Source organism: Haemorhous mexicanus, chromosome 1 (assembly GCF_027477595.1).
Source record: "Haemorhous mexicanus isolate bHaeMex1 chromosome 1, bHaeMex1.pri, whole genome shotgun sequence".
NCBI lineage: Eukaryota > Metazoa > Chordata > Aves > Passeriformes > Fringillidae > Haemorhous > Haemorhous mexicanus.
In genome coordinates, this window is record NC_082341.1 from 10,394,969 (window position 1) to 10,422,335 (window position 27,367).

The following is a 27,367-nucleotide window of genomic DNA, read 5'->3' on the forward strand; positions in this document are numbered from 1 at the left end:
GTTCAGTACCCACCCCCATATATGGGGCTGCTCAAATGCGAGTAACCCCTAACATTTACCCAAAACAGCTTGTATTTAATTTTCAGAAAAATTTATAAAGATTGCCTTACCACCCAAGCAAAGAGCTGTTACCTAATTTTTAAAATACTGAAAGATGATACAAGCGATGTGGAAGAAAACTGCACTACAAATATTTGGAACTAATCAGTAAACAACTTGATAAATTCTATATGTTATCTATTTTGAGGCAACCTGGAATAGATTTACTGTCAAGTATCTGTGGAAGACACAAGAACTTCACCATCTTCATTTTAGTGCATATAATTGAATCCTTCCTATTCTAATTTACCACATGAAAATTAAAACAAATTACGCCTTCATCAGTCATGGTCAAAATGTGGATGCAGCCTCTTGGTACCGCCTCAGTTTGCTTGGATTCATTGCTGTAAAATTCCACAGCATCAGCACAAGATGCCTGTCAGCTTCTTTCAGAATAAAACCACCTGCTGCACCAGTGGATACAATTATACCTATCAGAGTGTGGCTTGAGTAAATGAGTGTTGACGTATGCAAGTTACCAAGGCAGGGGAATGTGTCAGAGATTTTCATGTCTGGAAGGACTCTCACACTGTCCCATATTTTAAAATGCAAAACTGGAAGGTGACATGCTGCTGATTTGAGTTCAGATTATGCATCCATGAAGAGCAGACTCCAGCTCCTTTCAGGATGGATAAAACACACAATATTTAGCTCACAATTCTGCGTTTTTCCCAAGTACTCCATCACAACACAACTATTTTTTAACAGATAATGTCCTTTGAAGTGACATTTCTCCCCTAATGCGCTTTAAATACTGGATGGGCTCAGCCAGTCCTGCTCATGTAAGCCTTGCCCTGATGGGCTCTATAAATTTCAATTAATAGGTTTTACGAGCCATATTTCTCAAGTGACATTGTCAACAAAGAAGGATGTGAGCGTGCTTGAAATTGCATTAGAGCATAACAAATGGCACTAGTAAACAAGCACCTGTGATAAATAACACTCCCATCATGTAAAAGGAACTTTCAGTGACATTATTGATCAACTTTTCCTCATCCCTGCTCCCCAAAACACACATTTTGTGCTCATGAGAAGAAAAGTCTCCTGCAGGCTTCTCACAGTCCTCCATAAGCAGAGGCCATCTGGACTTTCATCACATCCATTTTCTTGCACCACTTATCACACAAAGCATTTTGAGAGCAGCTCCTCCTACCATTTACAGATAGCATAATCTACTTGACCACTGCTTTCTGCCAGCCATTTAAAAGGGAAAAAACCCCTGTCCTTAAACTTTTGCATTTCCTTAAGCAAGTGGGTTCAGACTAATATGCAGTAAACCAAAGGGGAATAACATGAATTATTAGCATTACACATCCCTTTGAAAATTAGGGCTCGTGATTCAGCACTAAGGCTGAAGCACCTCTAGCCTATTACTGCCTTTTTCTAAACTATAAGGTTATTTCAAATGAGAACTGGTTTTGTTACTCCTCCTTGTAGGAAGTTCAGTAAAAATACACCATAGATTTTGAAAGAGTCAGAGCATTAACAGGGAGCTCTCTGGATCTCTGCTCTGCAGGGAGTCATTTTAATGCAGACTTCAGCAGTAACTCTTTGGAAATTGTATGATAATGACTTTACTGTCAGTGGAGATGGCTTGAACAAAATGAAAAATACTACATCTCCCAAGTTCATCTAGTATTATCCTACCATTAAACAGAGTTCAAATAAAAGGAGATGTGTTCTGCAACACTCACTGCAGTAAGAACTGCTCTGTAATTACACAGTCACGCACTGAAGATAAAATGCCTATTTTTTTATTTTAAATTATCCACAATGCTATGTGCTAATATTTTTTTTGTAAGGTCTCAATGCTAGTTAATTAGGAAATTATTTTTTTAGTGCTTCAGAGAGCTACAGGCACAGAGCTTATGTCTAGAAAGGGCACACCAGTCATGCCATTATGAAGTTTTCCCACTTCCTAACTTGTGATTTGAGCCAAATTTTCCAGGGTCGGCCCAGGAAATTAAAAACCTGCTCAGTGCTCAGCACAAGAGATGTCTGCTGTTCAGTTCCTCTCTAAACTTACAGGCAAAAGTTTATTCCAAGGAAGCAAAGGCCTGGACAGCCAATGGCAGGGAAACCCATCTAAGGGAAAGACACTTGGTACTTCTTGCAGAAAGCTGAGAGCAGGCAGGTGGAGCTGAGTGAAGGGCTCTCTGAAATCCTGTGCTTCACAGAAAGACAAGTAACCTGGGCAGGCTAAGTTCCTGATGGATTGCTTTCAGATGTTCTAAACTAATAATGAGGTGGCTGAAAATCAACCACACTCTTGGCCTCATGTCCTTCCTCCTGTAAATGTTCTGTTGGAAAGCTAATTGAAAATCTAGTTAAATTTCACTTGGACGGTGTATTTAGGAATTTGTGGCAGGAAGTATTTTACTTAATGCTATTTTAGTGATTTACACGTTTATATTGCATGTTCTAACATGAAGCAATTCTAATTGGCTGCAGAAACATGAACTTAAAAACAAAGTGCTTACTGTTCAACGTACAATTTTTGGAAAACTCTGCCAAAACAGACAATACTTACAGCATTGACTGTGTGCTACAGCCCTCCTGACAGGACACTGCTGCTGGAGTAAAGTCTTATGAGAAGCTGAGGGTGCTGGGGGGTTCAGCCTGGAGGAAAGGCTCAGAGGGGACCTCATCACTTCCTAAGTGATAAGGAACGTTGTAGCCTGAAAGGGGGCTCTAGCCAGGTGGGTCTTTTCTCCCAAGTAACAAGAGGAAATGGCCTCAAGTTGTGCCAGGGGAGGTTTAGATTGGATTTTAGGACAAATTTCCTCACCCAAAGGGTCATGAAGCATTGGAACAGGCTGCTGAGGGAAGAGGCTGAGACACCATCCTTGGGTATTTAGAAGATGAGTGGAAGTGGCACTCAGGGACACAGTTTAGTGAAGGCTTTGCAGTGCTGGGTTAATGGTTGGATTCAATGATCTTAAAGGTCTTTTCCAACCTGAACAACACTGTGATTGTATATACATAACACTTAACAGTTCTAGTAGCATTTAGCAGTTTTAGTGGGATTTATCTATTTTATTTCTAGTCACAAATCCCTCAGACTCAAAGAGATTTCCAGATGATTACTGAGAGTCTGTGAATGGTTAAAAAGTGCCTGTCAGCCAAAAGCAGCCTGCAGAAGGTCATAATTCTCTCTAAACAGAGTACTTAAGAATATGGTTTTCCTCAATGGCAATTCCCCTTAATTCTCTCAGTTTAATTAATTTTATGCTTACGGTGGCATTTTTACATTTTTATTTACAGAATTTCCTTTTGCATTTCAACTTATTTAATTTAAAATGAGTTAAAATTACAGCAATGGGAGCCATAGAGCCTTCTGAAGTTAAATCATTACTCTAAAAATTCTTCTTGTATGTCTTCCTTGGACATAAACACATTGCAAACTATGCATATCATATAGAACTTAAATATGCAGATTCATATTTAATTTTTTTTTCAGATTACCAGATATACAGATTAAGTGGGTCTATTTTCACTGGTGTAACACATACCTTCGAATAGCCACAGTGAGAGCTTCTGGTGAACTAGCACAGGGACAAATGACCTCCTGCCTCAGACCTTTACTTTGGAAGACATTGAGAAATGCATCACAGGAAGAAATGGACCCTGGGGTAAAGGAAAAAAAAATAGTCAGAGAAAAAAATAATTTGATCTCTGAAGTGATGCTATTCAAACTGCAAATTTACTGTTTAATATACAGGCTTTTTAGGAAAAATAATTTTAAAAGGATCCTTGTCCACTGGGAAATATATAGCTGCTACAACTATATCTATATATATATATGTGTGTGTGTGTGTGTAGGTATGTATGTATGTATGTAAGTATGTGTAAGCAGTTGTGTATATGTGTACAGGGAATAAAGACTGATTTTTAAACATGAAATCTTCACATTATGCTAACATAGCTATTACTGCTAGATTTACAGTATCAATTTCATTCCAGTGTCCTTTTTTAGGATGAGGGAAATTAAGGATTTAATTCATAAATTCCAAACAAACTACTACAAACAAGCAGAACACCTCTGTGCTGGTATCTTAAATAATACAGAGAACCAGCTCATGCTGCTAATTGCCATGAAGTGATTCAGATGTGTTTCTCTAGAGTAGCTTAAGAGCTACTCTATTCCCCTAAAATACTCAGTGAGACCTGTCATTCAGAGTAAATGTTCTGATCCTTTCTATAGCTTAAGGTCTTCATTGCTTCAACTTTTATTGCTTCAGTCTTTATACATGACTGTGATGTTAAACAAAACTAGATTCACTGCAATTTATGTTATATGGAATATCAAGTTTGTTTCCGGATGAGCTAAAGAACAATGTACTTTGAAAAAAATCCTAGATAGATTACTGTTTCCATAAATGTCACACTGTTTGTACTAGACAAACTGCATATTTTGCAAATATTTTAGCTAAGAGGGGTAAAGACTGAAGCTCTAAGTGCAAGAGAGAAGAAACCCCTTCCTGCTCTGTCCTGCCCTGGAGCAGCAGAGCTTACATGGGTTTGCACCATCAGCCACTATCAGCATGCGCAGCGAGGAGAGGTTGATGTCCCTCTGGTCCCGATGTGCCACCAACGCCCAGTGCATGTCTCTGGACTTCACACAGGCAACTTTTGCTGCAACAGCAATGAGAAAATTACTAACACACCACAGAAAAGCTAGGCAGCTGCGTTATCAATTTGCACTTTTGATTTTGACTATCAAGCAAACTTTTTGTATTCTTGTTCCTTACCTTTGTATTGACAGACTTTTTGTATCCATGACAGAGGATTCACTTTCATTAAGGAGTATGGAATACTGATGACATGCATCATGTTCATGACACTCTGAAATCAAAAAGATAAAAGGGTTTGATACAAAAATTGTGGCAGCTACTCATATTGTGTTATGGGCAGGGGTATCTATGCAAATCACTCTCTTTTTCTATCTAGCTACCAACATTAAGATAAAACAGACACCCATTTTCCAATGCTTTAATTAAGGATTAAGGATTTATACTAATCAGATCGTAACTTTTATGCAGTACTGAAAAAAACCCATTTTCTTTCTATTCATTCTCAAAGAGGTTTACTCGAAATATAAAAAAAAAATTAAAAAATTGGGTGAAGAATGTCTACATGTTTGCTATGTAGTTAAACCCTAAGCTTGATAATCTGCCAAATATATGAACATTGTACTAAAAAGGACAAAAGCAGCAAGACATCTGTCTATGAAAATCCAGCTCTAGGAAGAATAAAAGCTACCAATGGTAGTGGAGCACAAATTATTTAAAAGACAGGAGACAAAGAAATTAAATCCTAGACTAAGCAGAAATCAATTAATTTTAAAAGAAAATTAATGAAGGAGGTTTTAGTCTCTCTCCAGGTGAGCTAATTCCAGTATTTTCAACAAGGTCATGAAAAGTTCCAGGAAGTTTAGAAAACGCAGCTGAGTGAAACCAATGACAAACCCAAAGCTGATCTCTCAGTCTGAGCCCATCAATTGCATCAGTGATTTCCCAGTGTTAAACACACATCCTGTAAATGAGCTGCTGCTTTACTTCTGTTAGCATTTAGAAATATCTCCTCAGGGCAACACACTTCCCCTCACAGCAGCTCAGGTTAAATACAGTATTTGTTTTGGAAAACCTAGGTTTAAGAAAGGTTAAGTGTCCCAGTGGATTAATCATCTAAACACTTGGAGAGCTGCAAAAGATAGCTATCCTTTCAGTCTGGCACAAGCATAGGTGCAGGAAAACAGGCAAGTACTGAAAAAAATGAAGTTCAGAACAAGATTAATAGCAAAGGAAGGCACAGAACAGCTCTATTAGGCACTTGCTTTCAACTAGTGATAAAGATGGTTTTTTAATATGAGATACTTATGGGTGTTAAGCCTAATCACTTCTGCTTCAGAAATGTTATTATTGCACTTTGATAGTGAGAACAGAGTAACACTGCATGGGAAAAACATATCAGATCACTGGGAATCCTGGGGACCCCCAAAATCATGGGACCCCCCCAAACAATGACCCTTCAAGACTTGACATCTGTTCTTAAAATGATCAGTGAATAGCAAACAATTTGTCAGTCACTGATTGCAACAGCACCTCAAGAAGCAATCCTTCAAAATATGTCAATTGTCTCCCATGTCAATTGAGGAAGACAGTCCAACAACAAGTAGAAAATTAATGTAACTTAAAGTTTTGGGGATACTTCATGTTAGCAAAAGCATCTGTTGGTGGGAGTTTGGACAGGGAAGCTAGACAGGGGCAATAGAACTGTGCCACTGGATCATATCCCTACAAAGGAAATACTAATTTGATTTGTTTCTGCTATAAAGTTTGATCTCAAAATCACATATTGGTGAGATAACATGATAAGAATGGGATCACAGTACTTGACATGATACACAAAAATACACTGACATCTTTACCATGCTCATTACGGGTAAATGCACTAGGAGAAGATCATGGGTTTAAATGACATTTACTTTGCTTTCAAAGCAGAAAAAATTGTATTAGAAGAAACTGTAGGACATCCCAGTTTGTGACAGCACTAAGCATATTAGGTTAGTTTATTTTCAAATACACAGAGAGAATAAAAAAACAGACTTACTGTAAGAATTCCATGCCATAAACCAACATCCTTCTTGAAATCTAGTACATTCACAATTGTTTCAGCTGTCCAACAAAAACAAAGCAGAATTTATTTTTTAGAATATGGCATTGACCCAAGGCAAACCCACTCAAAGGAAGGAAGCTTCAGTATAACATGACTGATGACCTCAAATGTCAGCTTTCAAAGTAAATCTCCACTGCAAGATTTATATTGGTTAAGACATTATTTTATTATTTGTACCTCTCCTATAGATATTTTAAACATGAACATATTTCCTGAAACAAATGAAAACAAAAAATCATATTTTTAAATCTAGAAGCCTTTGGCACCAAGCTTATAGGAGACTGATGAAAAATAAATAACAATCCCCACTTGATTTTAAGGATGATGTACAGATGTTTTAAGGATGATGAGCACACTCCATACCTTCTGTGTATCCACATGCCTGGGTCAGAGCTTGGCAGTGTGTCAGCAGTGCAATCCTTGTCACAGTTACCCCAAGCACACTTCCATCTTTACAGGTTTTGTACTAAAAAGAAATAAGCAGAAAGAATTGCCATAATTCCATTATTTATTAGCTATGTTTAAAGTGTTTCCTCTGCAGGTGAATTATGGACACATCTAATGACTCTGTTTTAAGAAGGTAGCAGTACTGGAGAGTTTTGGAGACATTTCTTTGTTAAAAGGCATTTTTTTTTTTTAGCTAGGCTTTTTCTTTTGACTGAAGATTCCCAGGTTTGGCATCTGATATCCATGTGTTGTTTGAAAACAGGCATTATGGAAACATAACTCTAACAATTCTGATCATGTCAGTGACTAATGGACTGGCTAGATTTAGCAGAGAATAACCTAGTTCAGTCTGTTCAATGTTTACATGTTAGATTTTACAGGCCAATCACTAAACCCCAGCTTCTCCCTTCTGCATCTTATAAGGCATGTGATAAGAGCTGACTGCAGAATCCTTGCTGGGTGCTGTGATAATAATCTATATGTATACAGCCTGAAAGACACAAGCTCTTTGATCAGGAGAATGTGAGACTCATGAAAAAGCAGCAGAAAAGAGGTGGGAGGCCATTGGTGATTATTGAAATAATTTCTGTAACTTTATGTAAGTGTCAGACAACTATCAGGGGCAGATAATAAATTAAAAATTTATCTTTCTCCATGATGAAGATAATCAGCAAGATTGAGAGTGAAGACATCTCTGCTTCTCTAGCCCAGTGTCCTGTCTGCACAAAGACAGGAAACACCTTTGGTCCATTCACTTGCACTTAGTCCCTTTGAAGAATAATTAAAATTCAGTATTACCACCACTGAATTCAAAGCATTTGAGTCTATGCAGAAGGGGGAGAAAATGATGGGGAAAAAAAGGAGGAAAATTAAATTCAACAGCATTGCTAACTTTCCCTTCCTGATGCTGTTCTGTTGTTGGGAGTGTGACTCATAAAGCAGTAAGTGACAGGCAAGCATTTGAACAAGAAATTCTTTCTTTTTCAAAGGGTCTGAAGGTTTTGATATGAGAACTGAAGCTTCACTGTGAACCTTGTCATCTCTATCCATTCAAGGCTAGTGGGCAAGCCTACACTGAACAGAACCAAGACTGCTCAAGGCAAATGTAATATAACACTGCAGCAGCCACATAAAAATGTTAATGTTAGAAACACCCAGAACACAATTTAACATTCCATTGACTTTTCTGAAATCAGTATTGGTCGAATTTATTAAAAAAACATTACTTATTAACAAGCTAAAGCAGGATGTTCTTTGCTTCTGTGACTACTGAATGAATAATGATGTTTACCTAATCCAAAGTGCCATATGTAATGATTTGAGGAGAAGATGCATCTTCATTAACTCACCTCAATGTAAGCTGTGTCATTGTTGGCATCCTTGATGTGTGGGAACCAGTCACGGGGTGGCTTGGAGAGGTGTTTAGACTCAGTGACAAACCACAGCAGCTTTGGCCAGCCTGAGGTACAAACAAAAGCCAGCTTTCATTGAGTTTCTGCTGGATAAGACAAGACAAAAACCTTCCCTGCCAGAGTTTTATTCTTGAAAAGTCTGTGTCACCATTAGCTAAACATTGCTTCCTTTGAACCTCAGTGTAGTATGGGAAGGAAGATTTTGCAGATCTGCTTTTCTAACACAGCTACTGAGGTGTTTTTAGGCAGTCCCTGAGGGAATGGCTGGGCAGTTTAAGCTGCTATTGGCCCCAGCAGTTTCATTAACACTTCCCCCATCAGAAGTTACTGTCCCAACACTTCACTGAAGGAGTGAATCCTATGAACACTTCTCATCTACTACAGTCCTAAGTCTGTTGGTTGGATTTTTGTGGCCACAGATGGTCTCAGCAGCCTGGCTGAGCCAGCAGAGAACTGGACTGGGAGCACTGGTGCAGCTCTCCATCCATGAGGCTGGCACAGCCATCACTGCCACAGTGACACACCAGGACAGCAGTGTCCCAGCAGCCCAGCTGCTCCTGTGACAAGGGTTTCAACACAGCCTGACCCTCTCCCACAGCCACTAAACAAGAGCAGTTTGCTGTAGTAAATGACCAGTGAGAGCCAGGATAAACTAGGGCTGGGTTACCTTTAAACTGTGGTATCTCCCCTGTGGGGCTTTTAGGCAGTCCTTTATGGCATGCATCGCTGGTCAAGGCCACAGTAACTCCACAGCTTCCAAGCAAAAAGCCTATTTGTTGACTTCCTGCATCCTAAGAGATGACAAAATACAGAATTGATTAGACATGATTACAGGCTGAAAGCACTGTTGTTCTTGGGCACGTTATCTTGAGAGGAAAATTATCTTGAGGTCTCTTTCCTTTAAATTGATTTCCTTTTAGGTGACTATCAAAACTTGTCTGTACATTGACAAAGGAATTCCACAAGCTAGGAATTCCTGTCTGTGGCAGCATAAATCATAGAGACAGTGGAAGCCATCAGGTGGCATCTGCTCTTGCATCTCTTCAGAAATGACAAGTGGCTGGGAGGAATGCCTGGTCTGACAGAGGGTTGTTCCATCCAGAGGGATCCCTGGAGAAATTGCCAGACAGGGCCCTCACAAAGTTCACCAAAGTCAAATTCAAAGTCCTGCACCTATGGAGGAACAAACCCCTGTGCCAGAACAGTCTGGAGAGCAGCTTTCTGTGAAGAACCTGGGGGTCCTGGTGGACAGCAAGCTGGGTGTGAACCAGCAATGTGCCCTGGCACAAGGAAGGCAAATGGCATCCTGAGCTGTGCAAGGCAAAGCACTGCCAGCAGGCTGAGGGAGGGCATCCTCGCCCTCAGCACAGTGAGGCACATCCCCAGTGCTGGCACCAGTTCTGGGCTTCCAGGAAGATACAGAGCTACTGGAGAGTCAGCAAAAGGTCACTATGATAGTTCAGGGACTGGAGCATCTGTCCTCTGAGGGAAGAGTGAGAGCTGGGATGCTCAGCCTTGAGAAGAGAGTGCTCAGGGAGGGATCCAATCAATGTGTACAAACACCTGAAGGGAGGCTGTGCAGGAGATGGAGCCAGGTTCATTCCTTACTTTGCCCAGAGACAGGACCAGAGGCAATGGACACAAACCAAAACAGAGGGGGTTCCCTCTGACAATCAGAAAATGCCTTTTTACTGGGAGGGTGACTGGCACAAAGCACCCACAGAGGTTGTAGAGTTTCCATACTTGGAGATATCCAAAAGCTACCATGGATATAGTCTGGGCACCCTGTTTGAGCAGGGAAGCTGGACTAGGTCACCTCCACCTTTCTGCCAACCTCAACCATTCTGTGATTTTGTGACAATTCTAGGAAATAATATGGATTACAGATGCTTCCACCTGGAGAAAGCTTTCAACCATTAGGATGTTATGATGGGTGTACAGTGTTTATGCTGATCTAACCTGATTTGTCAATAAGCATTTCATTGAGTAGTAGCAGGCACATTTCAGGAGCACCCCATACAGTCAAGTGCCCATTAGAGTAAGCTCATTACATTTTACTTTCATCAAGGGGATAGAAGCAGTGAGATTAAAAAGTCATGTAATGATTTCCCAGTCTAGGCCACAGTTGTTCTTGAGGAGATGCTGTGCTTCTACAGCATTACATCTTCTTTATGTATAGTGTCTTGTCATTACTCTTTTATGAACTTTACATCTCTCAAACAGGCTCTTCAACAGTGCAAAGCCCTACATGTAAATGCACATTGAAATATTGACCCTTTCTTCACAGAATCATTCTACTGAAAACCACCTAAAGAGATTCAAAAGATCAAATTAAAACATCTTTCAAATCAACCATAGAGCACACTCAACAATGGAAACAACTAGAAACATGGAACAGTTGCCTTAATGTATTGATTTATTCAAAACAAAAATTGTATGATGGAAAGAAAGCCCCAGAGCCTGACTAATTCTTAATGCAATTTTTATGTCGTCAAATAAAACCATCTCAAATGGAGAAGCAATGAGAATAGAGGAAAAGCAAAAGCTTATTTTTCCATACCACCTCAAAATATGTATATGGCAGCAATTATCACAACTTTGATAGCTGAGCAAGCAATGTGAGACAATTAACTGATCTGTCAAAGTCTATGCTATATAACTCTTTCTATCCAGAATTATTGTATTTGCTTTTGCTTACTAAAGCCAGAATGTTTATAAAAGCAGGAAAAAAATGAAAAGGCATTTTTTCAGCAAGGCTTTTTAAACTTAAGCTTGTGTATCACCTTTGCCTGTATAAAACCAGACAATGAGAGCATTCTTTGAACATCAGAGAATAATACTGGTGTCTCCATGAACAACTCTGGGGAGCATGTTGTTGGCCCCACCACACCTGCACCAGTGGGGCTTCCAGGACTTAATGGGCTTTGGCCAGCATTAATTACTGTCCTCACTGACTCTCATGTCAGCTGCTCCACATCTCCGTTGTCAAACCTATGGGCCAAACACTTAGCAAGATCTAATCCTGGTTCCACATGAGGATGAGACCTGTCTCCACTCTTGGAGTCTGCCCAGAGGAAGGAAATGTGGGTGCCTGAACAGTGCAGGAGGGATAGCTCTCCGGAGGGTCCCGCAGAAGGAATGGCAGGAAGAGGAAGGCTGGAGTGCTCCATGGAGAACACCACTCCTTGGTCAACACAGCTTCTGAGACCTGCTACTCTATCATCTATAAAGGGAGGTCGTGAGTTCCTTAAAATATCAGATTCATACTACCATTGCTCAAAATTTCCTACTAAATTTAATCTAGTAAATGCTTACTAACATATGTATGAATTTCTAACTACCAATTAAAAATGGCATATAAATTTTATAACTGAATGCAGCAATTGCATTGATCTCAATTTTAAATCACAATGTTGTTGTAACTGTATATCCTATAAAATACTGCTACAAATTGTTTCACCACTGTATCAAGAAAATGCCAATTCTCAAGCAATGAAATTCCATTTAATGCTGAACTTTGTAAACAGAAATTAACCGAACGAATTCTATTAAGAAATCTAACATAAGGAAACCAGCAGAAAGTGTGGCAAGCATCAGCATACCATGGCCCTGGGGGATGCATTCGCTAAGAAATCACCTGTCAAACTCTTCTCCCAGCAAAAGAACAGAACAGAAAAAATAAACTTGTATTACAACAGTGTAGAGGTTTTTAGATGACACAAGAAAGAATGACAATGCTTTCCCTTGGTGCCATATCGACTGCCTTAGAGGATGTCCACATAAATATTAAATATTAATATAAATATTAGTCATTCATTTGCAGCAGTTCACACACATACATAGATTTCTTAATACAATCTATGCACTTGTAACAGTTTGGAATAGCACACTGCTTTACATCAGGACAGCCCACCTTATTAAAATCTTCACCCTATTCTTTTCTGAACAGATATTCTTTCCATTGTAAGGAAAACATGACTGAACAATCTCGTGTGACGTAACACTGCCACAGGAGATGGGAAGACTTTCACCAGGCACGGGCAGTGCATTTCACAGACTTTCAAATCCCTCACCATGCTTTGGCGGCCACAATAAATCCTGCCTTGCAAGACAAAGGCAAATCAAGATGCTGAAGCAGAGATGCTGTGAAAGACCCTTTTTTCAAGGGCCACAGGAGCTCCAGTTGAGGATTTTGCAGTATGACCCCAATGAAGCTTTCTGGAGGTCTCCTACTTGGTGTCCATCAATTCCACCTTCAGTCTCACTCTCATGCCTTGTAACTAGTTATCCTCACCTTCTGCCTGCTTCTGGTGGTTCCATCCTGACCCAGAATCTAAAACTACTGCAGAGAACAGAGACACGAGGAAGGGGTTGACATCCCTTGCCCCATATAGGTTCTTCTGTGATAACTGGTCCCCCACAGAAGAACTTGTTTCTAACTGCTCAGTGGTGCTGGGATGCTGGACTGACAGCCAAGAGGTGGAAGACCTGAAACCTTTTCACATCCCACAGACACACCACTATGTTCTTTACACACTCAACCATGTAAACACAAGTCTTTGCTGCTCCTCATACCTCAGCATGACAGGTCCAGAACAATGAGGACCTTGGGCAAAACTTGTGTTTGAAAACTGAAGTCTGAGCTAAAAGTGCAATCCTTTGCCTGAGGCTGTCAAAGTTTACATGTGGGCCACAAAAAGGGCTACTGACTTTAAGGGCAATGATTTTTACAGATTTGACAGATAAACTATTGGCCTGCCTTTTGAGTAACGTGAAAGGAATGGTTGCAATGGTGAAAACTACTTTGTAAGTTGCAAACAGACAAAACCAAATAATACTCTGCCAAAACCCCTAAATCCTCTTCCCCTCAAAGTAAAATCAATCTCCTACCTGCGAAGGAATAGATTTTCAGGACACACTGGTTTGTCAGAAGTGTTAATTGCTATTTTGGTTATCTGCTACTTGGCAACCCCCCCCTTGCCATGAACACTTTATTTTGCTGAATATTGTGGGGCTAGGAGAAACCTCAGGGAGCTGGTGGAGACCAGGTGAAACAACTGAGTGCAGTCCCAATTGCAGACAGGCAGAGACTTGCCAGAGATGGTCACTGTCAAATCCTCCACAATTCACAGTCTGAAGTAACATGTAATGCAGGTGGAAGGCAAACACAGAGCTGAGGTACTGTAGCATGAAGTTTGAGACCAACTGCTGACTTTGGAACTATCACTTTACATTTCATGAAGGCACAGCACTTGCTGGGGTACGAAAATTGAGGTGTGCATAGCTTTAGACTGTCTCTGCACACACCTAGAGAGATCAGTCTTTCAGATGAAGCAACCCAGAAATCCTCCCTGCTGTAGGCAGCCATTCAAAGTTCTCTATAGACTTTTATTAAAGGTTCCCTAAAGGTTTTCACCAGTACTTGGAGGCAAACTGTCTTCTTCCTGCTGCAGAGCGATAATTCATTGTCAGGATAAAAAAAATCCCACGTGTGGTTGCATTTCAGCATGCTGTTAATGTCATTTCTCTAATGCTTTGTGAGAGTATCTGTGTGAAGGAAACCAGTTATGATCCTGTCTCCTCTCACTCCTGTGAGTGAGAGTGCATGTCCTTATCTAATAAGGAAGGAAGAGACAGCCTGTGCAAAGGTTGGCCTGATAAAGGTTACTTCTGTTCACTTGCAAATCCCAGACTGCTTTCAAAATGAGAATTATGTGGTGGAGCATCACAGACTGAACTAATCTTGTTTCTGCTACAATGCTTATTTGAGCTCCAGTGCCCTTACCCTAACAACAATTTGCTGGTAAAGAACAAACAGGGCAATGATCAGATGTAAAGGCCAAGCATCACCAGTTCTGAGCCAAAAGAGGCATCAAGGAAACCTTATTTTTTTAAAAACACAAAGACCTCAGTAAAAATTAAGCACAGTGCAGACACAATCTTCATACCCAGCTTTAAGATGAAGAAATTAACTGTCTCCTCAGACAACAGCTTTGATATCTGCCTGCAATTTGCATGTGAAATCTGCAACTATGAGCATCTTAACATCCAAAAATCTTAATAAAAGCAAGACAATGGTTATTTTTGGCAATGGACACTGCATGAAATACGATATTCTGTCCAGGAAATTACCATTTCCTAAACTTGAAAATATAATAAGGAAACACAGACTTCAAAGGATCCAAGATTCACTGTGGGAAACTGAGCAAGGACTTCTTGGTGCTCCACTGCTGAAGGGCAGGAAGAGGAATAGACAGGCACAGGGCTTGCAGGGCCCAGCAGTTTGCACAGAGGGCTCAGGTGGGGCTCAGGGAAATTACATTCTTTGGAGGGACTGGAAGATTATACCACTGAAAGGAACAGACAAAATATTTTGTAGATATTTTAAATCCAGAGGAGAAAGAGATGCATTGTCAAAAGCTGTTCAAAAGCAGGTAGAGCTCCAGTGTTACTGGCACACTACAGTCCTACAATGAGTAAGGCTGAGAGAAAGCAAAGCTCATTTTATCTCGAGCCCTGAAACACTAGAAAAGATGTCAAGGTGTATTTCCTTCAGACTAGAATACTTCTTTTAAAGAAAGATATGACTGGGACAATTTCTCTATCTTGGAAGAGATATACCTCCCTGGCTACTGTTAAAGCTTTCATAACTTTTCAGGATTTAATAAAAAGAGCTCCTCAAAACCAGTTTTTACTCTGTATGAAGCATCCTTTAAAAAAACCTCAAGTGTCTTGGAGTGGGACAATACACAATTCTTCCAATCACTCTGTGAGAGCCAGCATCTGGAAAAGTACAGAAATGCCTGCTGGAAGCACACACAGCATTAAATCTAATAGGCTAGGAAATAGCATTTTGAGTGAGAAATTAATTTTTACATGCTTTCATGTCACACACACCCTGCTACAAATTCTGCCCATGATAAGGAGGCCATGAAGATTTGTGAGGGATAGATTTCTTCCTATGTTCACAGCATGTGACTGAGCATAACTGTGAATGTGCTTGGAGGACAAAAACATTATTTTTAGATTAAAACTGATTAACTCCCCTGACTGTATCAGAGCAGAATAATAATATTTTTCACAGCGCCGATCAAATGGAAAAAAACATTGACCTAAAAAATATAAAGAAAAAGAAATCAAAACCTTATTTTAAAATCTTTGCATGAGGGACATAGTAAATCACTGTTTGAACTAGAACTCAACATGTTGAAACTTCCATCTCATCTACTTTGACAGCACATTCTATGACATAGTTTGCAACACACATCATATCCCACATGCAATGAAAGGGTTTGTAACACTCCAGCTTCAGACAAGATTAACAAAAGTGGCAGTTCTGAAGGAAGAGATACTGTATAGGACACATTGTTTGCTAATGTTTGGGAATCATAGGCAAATTTTGAGAGAGGAACACCATTCTGAGGGAACAGAGCCCATAAATGAAGGGATGAGGATTAGCTCTAACAATTTTGGGGAGTGTTGATGATAAAGGCATTGCAATGGTACCAAATTCAGGGAACGGAGGAGAAATAAAAATTCTGCTTCTTCTATTGTTACAATGACTGCAGAACCCCTGGCTGCTGCTTTGGTTTGGGGTCTCAGTTCTTAATTTTAGATCAGATGTCCCAAATCCAAAGAGCCAAAACCATGCTGCAGGAATTCCAATTTCCAATTTTTCTTTGCCAAACACTAGGAAGATTTCTGGGAATAAAACAGGAGAATGCTGCATGGCTGCTGGATGGTCAGACAATCCATCCCAGATGCCAGGTCACACATCCCCTGACGTCCTGGGGGTATTCTAGGTACTCTGTCAACATAAAGGTGGCCTGCAGAAGGAAAGAGCAAGGCAAGATGGACCTTCACCTAACAGTGAACTGGGAAAAAAATCCTATCAAAATCTTAAAAAAATAACAGTGATACTAAGAACAAAAAAGGGAACACACACAAGATCTATATGCTGGTAAAGCAAAAGCTGCTTCCATGTGGGTACAGATGTCTGCAGAGTAATCTGTAAGGCAAAAGTCTACCTGGCTGCAAAAATTACTGCTCAGTTTTAAATTGCCAGGGACAAAATTCTGCACAGAGCTGTGAAACATTCTTCTTTATGGAAATGCAGAATGGTATTAAAGCTGCTAGTAAAAACTTTAAATATTAAAAATGGCTGCTAATATAACTACCTGAAATAGCTCATCCTGTATCAGCTTATTATTCTGTAAGCCTATAGTATAATATAAAATATAATTGCTGGTCTATTTGCTAGTTCTCATCTCTGTCTTCCAGAAAGCAACCCAAAAGATGTCCACTGCCAGAATGTACTGAGGCATGCAGAACAGAGAACAAATAATGGGAGAGCATAAAATAACAGCCTAGGCCATTGTGTGATGACAGGAATGACATCTTCCCATGGATGCCAGAAGCAATCCACTGCCATTTGACCAGGCAGAGGTATTCCTTCTGGGACTACTCAGAACACGATTTTCATCTCATTGTTTCCACTCCAGTTGCCTTTCCATATAAACAAATGCAAAGATATTTGAAATAGTATATGCTGTGAGATTGCATAGCTTTATTTATAGAGTATGGATCATGTTGCTTTTTTAACCGACATCTCTGTTATTGTGTTATTAATTTGATATTTAAACATCGTGGCAAAAGATAAACAGTCTGAGTCTGTAGAAATTCCTTTATATAAATATATATACACACACACACACATGTGTAACTGTATATTTATATATCCATATATAGATACATATTTAAAAAAAAAAAACCACCCAAGAGGTGCAGCCAAATTAGGGTAAGTTATTCATTTGACACAGAGTATTTACTTGGACAGCTGGATTTTATAGTTTACTGGGTGGATGTGGTATCAGATGTTCCAAAATAAATCAAATTTACACCTATCTGTGTGCTTTAAAATGTCATTAGTCCTCAGAGAATAGTAACAGGGAAAGACATATTAGATTTTTTTAACCCTCAAAACCATGTTGTTTCTTTATTTTTTTCATGGAACGAATGCAGATTTACCCATTTGAGCATGCTAAGATCTTAAAATGTACATATTCTGCTGGCCTTATTTTGTTGATGCATATAAAATCTCTGGTTTTTATCAAAATAATGCACCATGTTATGCAACTGCCTCAGACTGAAAGTACTGCCCTCAGATGTGAAGGCACCATGAGAGCCCAATGCAAACATTTCTGCTAAAATCACCATCCTTGTTCCACAGCCATGTCCACCTCTCAATGCTCCCAAATGCATCATTTTACAATGAACAGCATAACCCTACTCCCCAAAGCAGGCAGGGTGGCTGAGGTCCCATCCTCTCCCCTTGCATGGCCTTTCCAGCTCTCCTGCATCTTTCCTCCAGTCTCAGACAGTTTAAGCTGGGGCACATCCTGTCTCCTCTTTCCCTTGGTCCTTCCTTCTGCTTCGTGGCTCTCAAGTCTGCTCAGCTGGATCATGGTCTCTTGCTGTCTGTTCCACTCCCTCCCTCCATCTCTCTCTCCTCCTTCACCAGTTTATCAAATGCCCTCTCCCCTGCTCCCACTCCTTCTCTCCCTGCCACCTTCTGGTTTCACCACGGCACCACAGATGATGGCTGGGACATGTGTGACTGTAATGGAGAAATGCTGAAGCCAACTCAGCTTCCCAGAGGTGAGAAAAGCTCAAGCAGGTTCATTTAGGAAGGAATCTCCAGATATTTTGAGCTGTTAATTGGTTGTGTGAGATGTCCAAACTGCAAAGGCTTTGTGAGGGCTTACAACCTTGTTTTCATGGCTTTCATTTGAATGGGAGGGTTCCTGTCCATGAAACAAAGATTTGAGCTTCTGTTCCAGAGTACTCTAACACTGGAACATTTCAAAGAAAAGCCCTTGACAATTGAAACATTGAAAATGTGACAAAAGCAGGCCTTTGCTCAGGCCTTGGTTTGGCATCTCATGGCTTCAGTCAACATTTTCCAAAACAATTCACTTTAAAAAGAAAACTTGCAAAGATTAGAGAACACTCTTTGTGTGGATAAGCCCAGACCAAATAATTAAAGTAAGGCATTATCAGTGCTAGCTAATAAAAGAGTGAACAGCCAGACATGGCAAATTAAGGGGATATGACCAAAACCAACCCTTGTAATTAATAAATACATTTTGCTGTACTTACAGCCTTCAAGGCACACATCCTCAGATTCTGCAGAACCATCTAAGTGATCCAGCTGTGGTTCACTCCACCCCTCACTGCCCCCAGCTGGAACTGCTCTAGCTGTCTCCTAGCACTTCTCTGGGATATGTGGTTGTACCTTTGAACCAAGACTGGATGTGAAATGCATTTGATCAGCAGTGGTCAGTTTTCTCTATGAATGCATGTTCTGTGGCAAGAACTCCTGGCACTTTGTTCTAGTGCCACCCTTGGCAGAGGTGACCATGGTGACAGAAGCTTTGGGACACATATGCACATAGAGACACAGGAGAAGGCATTTCTATAACAGCTTTGAAGTAGCACACACAGCATCAGTGGCATTATAACATAGCTTGGGTTGCAGGGACAGGTGGAAAACCAGCAGTTGTTGCCAATGATTCTTTGTCAGTGGCCAACACCAGAAGGCTTTAAAAGGCAACAAAGGTACTCCATCTATGACTGGCAGAGCTGTTCTCTTGAAAAATTTTCCTCTCATTTTCCATGGAGACCTGCATTTGCTGAAACTGCAAGCACATCTTCAGATTTTCCATCACAAAACAGAAGGAACTATATATAACTCACCACACAGCACTATCTTGGTATCCTCATATACAGAGCTAGCTAACCACAAAAATGTACTCAAAAGCTATGTTCAGTTGGCATTTATTCTGATGTAAGTGCTAAAATGGAGTAAAAAGCAGAAACTGAGTTCCCCACCTTTCTTGTAAGTGGCACTTCAATAGGGACGGGGACAACTTCTGCAAGCAGGCAGCCATAAAATGCCACCATGAAAGCAGCAGGATCATTGTTAGGAAACACCAGGGTTACCTGAAAGAGAGAAATTTACATTAAAAATGTTTTATCCTAGGTGTCAGATCATGGTAATTGGAGTTTCCATGCTTCCTTTTGGATGCAGATGATACTGGAGCACTTCTAAGACTGCTATTCAAATGCCTAATAACAGATGAATGAGGAACCAGAAAGAATTTATTCTGATAAATATTCTTTTTATGAATATTTTCACTTAGGATGTAGTTAAATATTTTCATGCTGCATTGTTTCCTACATTGACAACATGTCATCTGAACCTTTCATCTGAATTAACTGATTGCTTTATCAGTGTTAAATAACCTAACTAAATGGAATTAGAAGGATTTTAGATTCTCATGTAATAATTTGTCTGAAGTTACTGAAACTGAAGTGTACATGCGGCCAAATCAAATTATCCAGACTTAGGATGTCATTATGCCAATCACTAACACACTGCTTTGCTTCACTACACTTTGCCTCATACAACAGTTTTGTTCCAGGACTGTCCTGTTGTCCCAGTGTAAAGTTTTTGCTGTGTACACACAAAAAACTGGTATCTAGAAGCAAACTGCCACATTCAGAGCTGGCCTTATCACATGCCAACCTAGGTGTGGATTTGTTGAACTTAACAGCTTCAGGGCTAGGGCTGGGGAATTATTTAGACAAAAGAATGCCAAAACCAATCATAGATCACCAGAATGCTCAGTAGGTGCTGATCTGTGCAGCTTAACTCCTGCAGGCCCTGCCTGAAGCAGGACAATGCCTGAGATCCTCCACGGGCAAAGGGAAAGGAGAAGGGAGGGGTCACAGCCCTGCTGAGGATCCAGCCACTTCAGCTCTCCTTGGAAGGGCAGGAACAGGACTGCCCTCACTGGTGAATGGCCTTAATGGCTGGATTCTCTCTGTGGTTTTATTCCAGTTCAGTCAGATGAGCATTCTCAGCTCAGGTCCTAAACAGCTGTAACACAGCTGGTAACTCCTGCACACTCAACTGCAGTGGCATGCAAAGGCATGGCAAATGATTCCAAACCTCTTTCCCCTGGGCTCACACACAGGACAAGGGTGTATTATCACAGCTCCTTGCCTTTTGCTGAAACTACTGAGCAGCTCTTGAGTTTTGACTGCTTCAACATCCACTGAAGTTTTGTTGAAGTAAAATCATGGTGTTTCCATGTATGCTCCAGGGTGCAGTTACAGGAGATTTTAAGTGTTCCCAGAATTTTCACATGGCTTCAAAGGTAGACACCTTCAACACATCAACTTGATTTCTTCAAACTAGAAGAAATCTAACCAGCCTTGTCCAAGTGGGTCCAAAATATCTCTGGATTTTAGGCTGAAGACTTTAACCTCATAATTCTTTATTGCTACTTTATCTGGATACTTGCACATTAAACAATCCAAGTGCTGGAGATGGCTGTGCAGAGCTTACTATATGCAAATGGAAATACAGAGATTTTGCCAGGTGCATGGTGGGGGGGATGGTAGAGATTGCTGAGCCCAGCAAACATCTGAAAGATCCCAAAATATACTTTGAGGGTTCTTAGGTTTTGTATTGGTCTTTGCTTACATAAAGGCAGTGAAGGTTTGGCTGGGAATCTTTGAAAAGGAGCTGACAGAGGTGAAAAAAATCTCACTGAAGTCCAGTGGGAATGAGGCATTAACTTCCTCTCCAAAAAACATTAATCACTAACAGACTTGTACCAAATAAATAAATAATAGGTGTAAAAGCAAAAAGGGCTGAAGGAACAAAATCATACAGTGTATATTAGCAGACGAGAATCTGGTTAGCTAGTAGATATTTCAGAGAGCAAGATTAATTTCCAGGCAGCTGTCTGGGGTGATGCAAGGTTAAATTTCTGAAATTACTATAGAAGGCAAATGCACTTTGCCACGCATAATACCAGAAACAAGGAAGGAGATGCAGGCATGTTCATTTACTTTTTGGCTCAGACAAAGAACCTAACAGGTGAGGTAATGGTAGTTATGAAAAACAGATTGTATTGACAGAAGTTGTTTTTAAAGGGAAAATATAAACTATTTTATACATATCAAAATAAGGAAACAAATACATTCTCATTTGGAAAAGACCAGAAATATGTGCCTGTATTTCATTTAGCATTTAAAACTGCCTTGAAGTGTTGTCACACAACACACATTACGTAGAATAAAGTCACCTTCAAAGAGGTCAGAAAGCTTTTTTGTTATTACAACAGGGGTGTAACAGCCAGAATCACAGCCTAGAGCATCAGAAGTGCTGTAACACCTCATCTTCAATGTGAAGTTGCCTCAAATGATCACATTCCTGTTACACAGGGATGCCAGGCAAGATGTTTTTACAACACAAAGCATATGCTTTCAGCACTCAGCTACAAACATTTGTTTCACTCTAATCTAGGCTGACTTATTTTAGATGAGCTGCAATTTGTTCCTTACATGTCCTGTGCTTGCTAAACTTCCAGTTTTCAGCCTCAACTATCCACAAATCCTTTCTTAATGTTAGGAGATGCCAGTGACTGCGGCAGAAAATGACTATGAAGATGGGCAGGCAGCACACAGTAAATAAGGAGAGATGCACATTGTCTGTAGGTGAACTTTATTCTTTTGGAGATTTCTGGGTGGACTGTTTTGATGTGTACACTTGAATAACTTTCTGCTTCTGCTGTTGCTTAGAGACATACTTGTAAGTCAAGTACAGAGGAGTCTTCAGATCCTAGTCCTGGCTGAATGCCATTGTAGGAAGCAATTTAGATTAAGGATCTAGAGATCCTTTAGTTAATTTCTTTATGATTTATTTCAAAAAGAAACACAGGAAGGACTGCCACTTTCGGGTTTTTTCCTCTTTTTTTCCTTCTGGGAAGCATTAATGCATGCTTTCCTTTTTGAAGCCCTAAGACCTGTGTAATGCAAGCAGACATGTTTCTCACATGTGGCACAAGAGGATCAAGTGAAACAACAGTTTGAGAATTGCAATCAGACACTGGAGGGGGAAACTTAATCCCACACTCACAACTCTAAGCACTAGGGCAGGACTAAAATTTGCATTTCTGACAAATTTGTTCTGGAATATCCATTCCATGGCTTAGATCCAAACTGGAATGGGACCTGTGGAATTTTCTATACACACTCTGGCAGAGAAAATGAGCAGCAGGCTAAGCCAGCCTTGGCAAAGGGGCAGGTTTGTAAGTACATTGTTAGCAAAACCATAGGACATTCTTGTCTTCATTTAACATCTTCAAGTGCTACCTCTGCACCTCTTGCTCTCTGTGGGCTTTAGCCATCTACTTAGATTCAGCCCCTAGCAGTAGCTGCATCAGAGTCAGAACCAGGAATGGAAATATTCTCTCTGTCACCAGAGAGTGTCATTTATTTATTCAACTAGCTGCCAAAATGTGCTGACTTTGCTTGTCTTTGTCCTCCACAATGCTTCTCCTGTTTCTACCATCTCAACAACTACAAAGTCATGAGTAAGTTAGTTTTTTATCCACATGACACCTCCAGGCTCCATAAGCAAGCTTTTGCTAAACAGACTGTTGTTCAATGTCCAAAAATCACTTTCCATGGGAATGTTTATTGTTGATGTTGCCACAACTTCAAGCTCAGGGGGTACCAGCTCAGGTTACTGAAAATATGCAGTTCAAAACATCTGTCTGAATGATCAGTCTTAGGGAGGAAACAGCAGATTTCAGCACCCTGTCCCACACCCCATTATTTCACTTCACTAATTTCCTCTGAGCATCCCAAATACCTCATTCTCTCTTTGCCAATATTAGATTTGAACCATCACAAATAATCATTGAGATACTCACCCTGTCTCCAGGTCGTACCATTGGTTCTTGTTTTGTGCCTAATTTGTGTAGTATATTGTAAGCAACCTTCATACTTCTGGTCCAAAGTTTGCCTATTAACACAAAATTTTCAAAATTAATATAAAAATTCTTATGTTTTACAAGATTATTAAAGAGAAAGAATACCTGAGAAGTTGAAAACACACAGTAGGAACATTTATATTAGTTTTCCAACTAAGTATGACACCACTACTGGGACTACTGGAAATATTTGAATACTTATCAGAAGTTTTCTTTGAACTTCTTTTTTTCAAGACAGCAGCACTTTAAAAACAAAAAGAAAAGTGAGAATAGCTTTCTTTATGGCAGAAGTGTTTTACTTTGGAGAAAACTGGATCTGGACTCTGAAATTAACTGTTAGAAGGGGCTGGTACACCATCAAGTCCAGACATCACCCCAACACCTTAGCTGTAGCAAGGTGGAGCTACAGCACATTTCAGCACAGACTGGCCTCAAGGGTGATGTTCTGTTTTGAGCACAGCAATTCTCTCACCAAGGAAAAAGGAAAGGAGTACCAAGAAGCAGAGGCAAAGAAATGAAAACCCCAACAAACAGAAAACACCCCACAGCCAAAGGGGCACACTGAAGCAGCAGGGACCCTCTGAACCTTAGCACATCCATGGGGCTGTTTCACTTTTAATCCTGGGCCTTCTTCCACTTAACTTGTTTTTTTTCCTTCTCACCTGCTCCCATACCCTCCCTTCTCTCATTCATTTCACTTGTCCTAGTCACCCCTCCTTACTGTCTCTCTCCTCCCTTTCTTCACCTTCCCAGCACCACTCTTATCTAATCCCTATCAAGTCCCCAATATTCAATAAAGAAAAATTCTCACCCTAAGACTTCTTTGCCCACATTACAGGTCTTTCTTTAATCCTTCAAGTGATTGGCATCTTTGCTCTCCCAGATGCCCTTTGTTTAGAGACCTTGTTACTTCCATGTGAACAACACCCAGTTTAGCAGCCCTTGTGCTTGGCTGGCCCCAGGTGCTGCCTTTAAGCACTATTCATTCTGACAGTAACAAATCTTTAATTCATGCCCAGCAATAACTGAAACCATAATGGGTTCTGACAACAGATTACCTATGGAGTTCAGCAGTTCAGGCCCCAAACATGCACTACTGCTATTTATAACTGAGCCAAGCAGTTGCTAAAATAAGAACCTCCACATCCTGCTTATAAAATGCAATACTACTGAATCATTTTTAAGTGCAAATCCGATGTAAATATAAAGTAAGATGAGAAGGCCAGATTTTCTATTTTTTCCCACTTAAGGAAAATTGGAAGGGTCACTGCTGCTTGTTATGGAGAAAGTACTAAATGCAATTATTTCTTATGAAAACAGTAATATAGTATCATCAAGCTATGCTTTGCAAAGTATTGAATTTATTAAAATTACACCAGTATTTGCATGTTGAACTGTCTTGCTGCTCAGAAAGGAACACAATTCTCTTTCACTGGAAACTCAGCACAGATACAGGAGCATGTCTGCAGGATTAACTCTCACAGAACTACCTGCACTTGATGGAAAGAAAGTCTTTGAAATCCCCTCTACTGCTACAATAACACGTGAACTTGACAAGTGAGTAGGGAAAAAAAGGATGCCTTAAGAAAGCAAATAGTCTTTTTACTTAAGTTTTTCAACATTAAAGCTTCAGTGGCAAAAAACTTAAAAGAGCAATTAGAAGTGACACAGAATATTGGAGAATGGAAATCAAAAGCCTGGCAAAATTTCTGAATTGCAAAAGAGAACCATCTTTACACAAAACACTTTTAAACTTGAAATGAACATTGAAGGAGCTGCCATGAAAAGTTATGTCTGAGCTCTAAAGATTAAAGCTGTAACAAGCCTTAAATTTACATTTGTGACATAGTCACACTAATTTTTCATCTATCAAATGTGCCATCAAATATTTTCTTTAAAAATCTAAGGGCTATTCATATTACAGTATTTAGTTGCTTTCTTTCAGAGGTGCCCAGTATGCAGTACAATCATCTCCACCCAAGAGTCCTGATAAATGCTGAAATCAAGTTCTCTCAAAGTCTAAGAAAATTTAAAGGAGTAGTTTCTAGTAGAGTTTTAAATAAGTTGAAGCACATTTTGTCATGATGCTTTTTTATTGCCAAAATTTTATTTCATCTTCTAAGACACAGACAAAATAAGACCACCTTCCTAATTCCTCACCTTTCTGTTTGAATACACTTTGAACTGCACAAAAATGGCCCCAATATGTTCTAGTGGCCAGAAAAGACTTGAATTTTCTGCCACCACAGCCCTTTCCTTCTCTATTTACTGGTGTGATACCAACCTGTGTTAAGTATCTGAGGCACACAGGCCTCTAAGTATGAAACTGTGGAAAACTGGAGTGAAGCAGCTTGCTTGCATTCAGCTGGGAAAGGGCTGGAACACAAAGATATTCCAAGCTCTATAATGTCACTCCAACCCTTGCAGGCTCTGCCTGCCCTCAGCTGCTGCCAACTCTGCTCCAGTGTGGGCTGCCAGGGGCAGGCAGGGACCCCCAGGCACTCTGGTGAGCAAGCAGAGCAAAGTCCAGGCAGATCTTGAACTGAATTGTTCACAGGAAGTCTGGAATTTCTCTAGCAGGGCATATAGCTGTGTTCCAAAAACTAAATTACAAAAGGGCCACAAAAGGAGCAGTAACCCAGAGGCTGGAGCTCGGAGTGTATGGATGATCAAAGCCAGATCAGTGGCTTCTGGATGGGGCACAAACTTCTGACCAGACGTGGACTGAGCCGTGGGTCTGTTTTGTCACCTTGGCTGTCTGCCCTCCCCAGCCTGACACCAAGAGAATCACAAAGGACCCCAGGTCTGCAGGATAACAGCTCTGAGAAACGGAGGATGTTATACAGAAGGAAATCTTTGAAGTGTTTCCTTCCTTGGTTCTGCCTAGCCTGCAACTCAGAGCAACTCTTCCTTTGCAAACTGGAGAGATTAGACGCTGCTGGGAAAAAAGCCGATTGCTAAAACCTCTCACACAAATCCCGAGGCTGTGACCTTGCTGTGACCTGCACACAGTGCCACATCTGTGCCGTGGGAGTGGGAGGCCTGGTGAGGAGGCCAGCTGTGCTCCAGCCAAGGCTGCCACCCTGAGCTGGGGCTTAGGGCCCATCCCCATGCAGGATAAATCGCTTCGTTACGCGGGCTCCAGAGGAAATCTGGTTGGGCCACTGGGGATACATCTCATTGTCCTCAGCCCAAGTTCAGTGAAGCACAGCCCTCCTTGGATAAACACACTGCCATTAATCTTCTGAGCTGGCTTCCAGACAGCAGGGAGGATGTAGGAAACTCAAGCAACAGCTTGATTTGGTAGTGAGCGGAGCAGCCCATGTCCCAGCTCAGTGCCAGAGCTCCTCTTTCCCAGCCATGCCACATGCCTCAGCCCCTTCTGCAGCAGAGCACAGGAGCTGGAGCCTGGAGCTGCTCTGCTGCTTCCCTGCCATAACACCACACCCTGTGAGCCCTCCTGCTCCTGACATTCTTGTCCCCATCCCCAGTGCAGCAGGGTCCTTCCAAACAATTCTTACCAGCAAAGGATTTGTGCCTGTCAGGCCCTGATCTCACTAGACAAACATGAACAGCTACTTTCATGCATTTAAAAAATGAAGGATTGTTATGTCATCTACAGAAGTATCCCATGGTGTTCAAGGCACAAGGGCTCCCTCTGGAAGGGCCCCAGGCTCTGCAGTGCTGGGACTGCCAGTCACACACATATCGTGGCTAATACGGGGCACTGGATGTTTAGGAACATGAACTACCCCTCAGTTTTCAGGTCACAAAACCATTTCTCATACAAAGCAGACTGGTAGAGTTCCCCCAGCTAATTTTGGAAAACAAAACCCCAACAAGAGGCAGTTGATGCACACCTTGTTGCTACTACAGTTTATT

At 40.7% G+C, this 27,367-nt stretch overlaps 1 protein-coding gene across 5 annotated transcripts in view; it reads right to left on the reverse strand.

The window, feature by feature from the left end:
- The window catches only part of DIP2C (disco interacting protein 2 homolog C), a 308,808-nt gene that overhangs the window by 71,241 nt on the left and 210,200 nt on the right, over positions 1–27,367 (reverse strand). For all 5 annotated transcript variants that reach the window (XM_059839896.1, XM_059839887.1, XM_059839905.1 and 2 more), the window contains 9 exons: positions 23,426–23,517; positions 19,527–19,637; positions 9,304–9,427; positions 8,574–8,683; positions 7,141–7,243; positions 6,712–6,776; positions 4,851–4,944; positions 4,615–4,734; positions 3,612–3,726 (listed from right to left, as the gene is read on the reverse strand). In XM_059839896.1, coding sequence (XP_059695879.1) covers positions 3,612–3,726; positions 4,615–4,734; positions 4,851–4,944; positions 6,712–6,776; positions 7,141–7,243; positions 8,574–8,683; positions 9,304–9,427; positions 19,527–19,637; positions 23,426–23,517 — 934 coding nt within the window. The remainder of the gene's footprint in view (positions 1–3,611; positions 3,727–4,614; positions 4,735–4,850; positions 4,945–6,711; positions 6,777–7,140; positions 7,244–8,573; positions 8,684–9,303; positions 9,428–19,526; positions 19,638–23,425; positions 23,518–27,367) is intronic.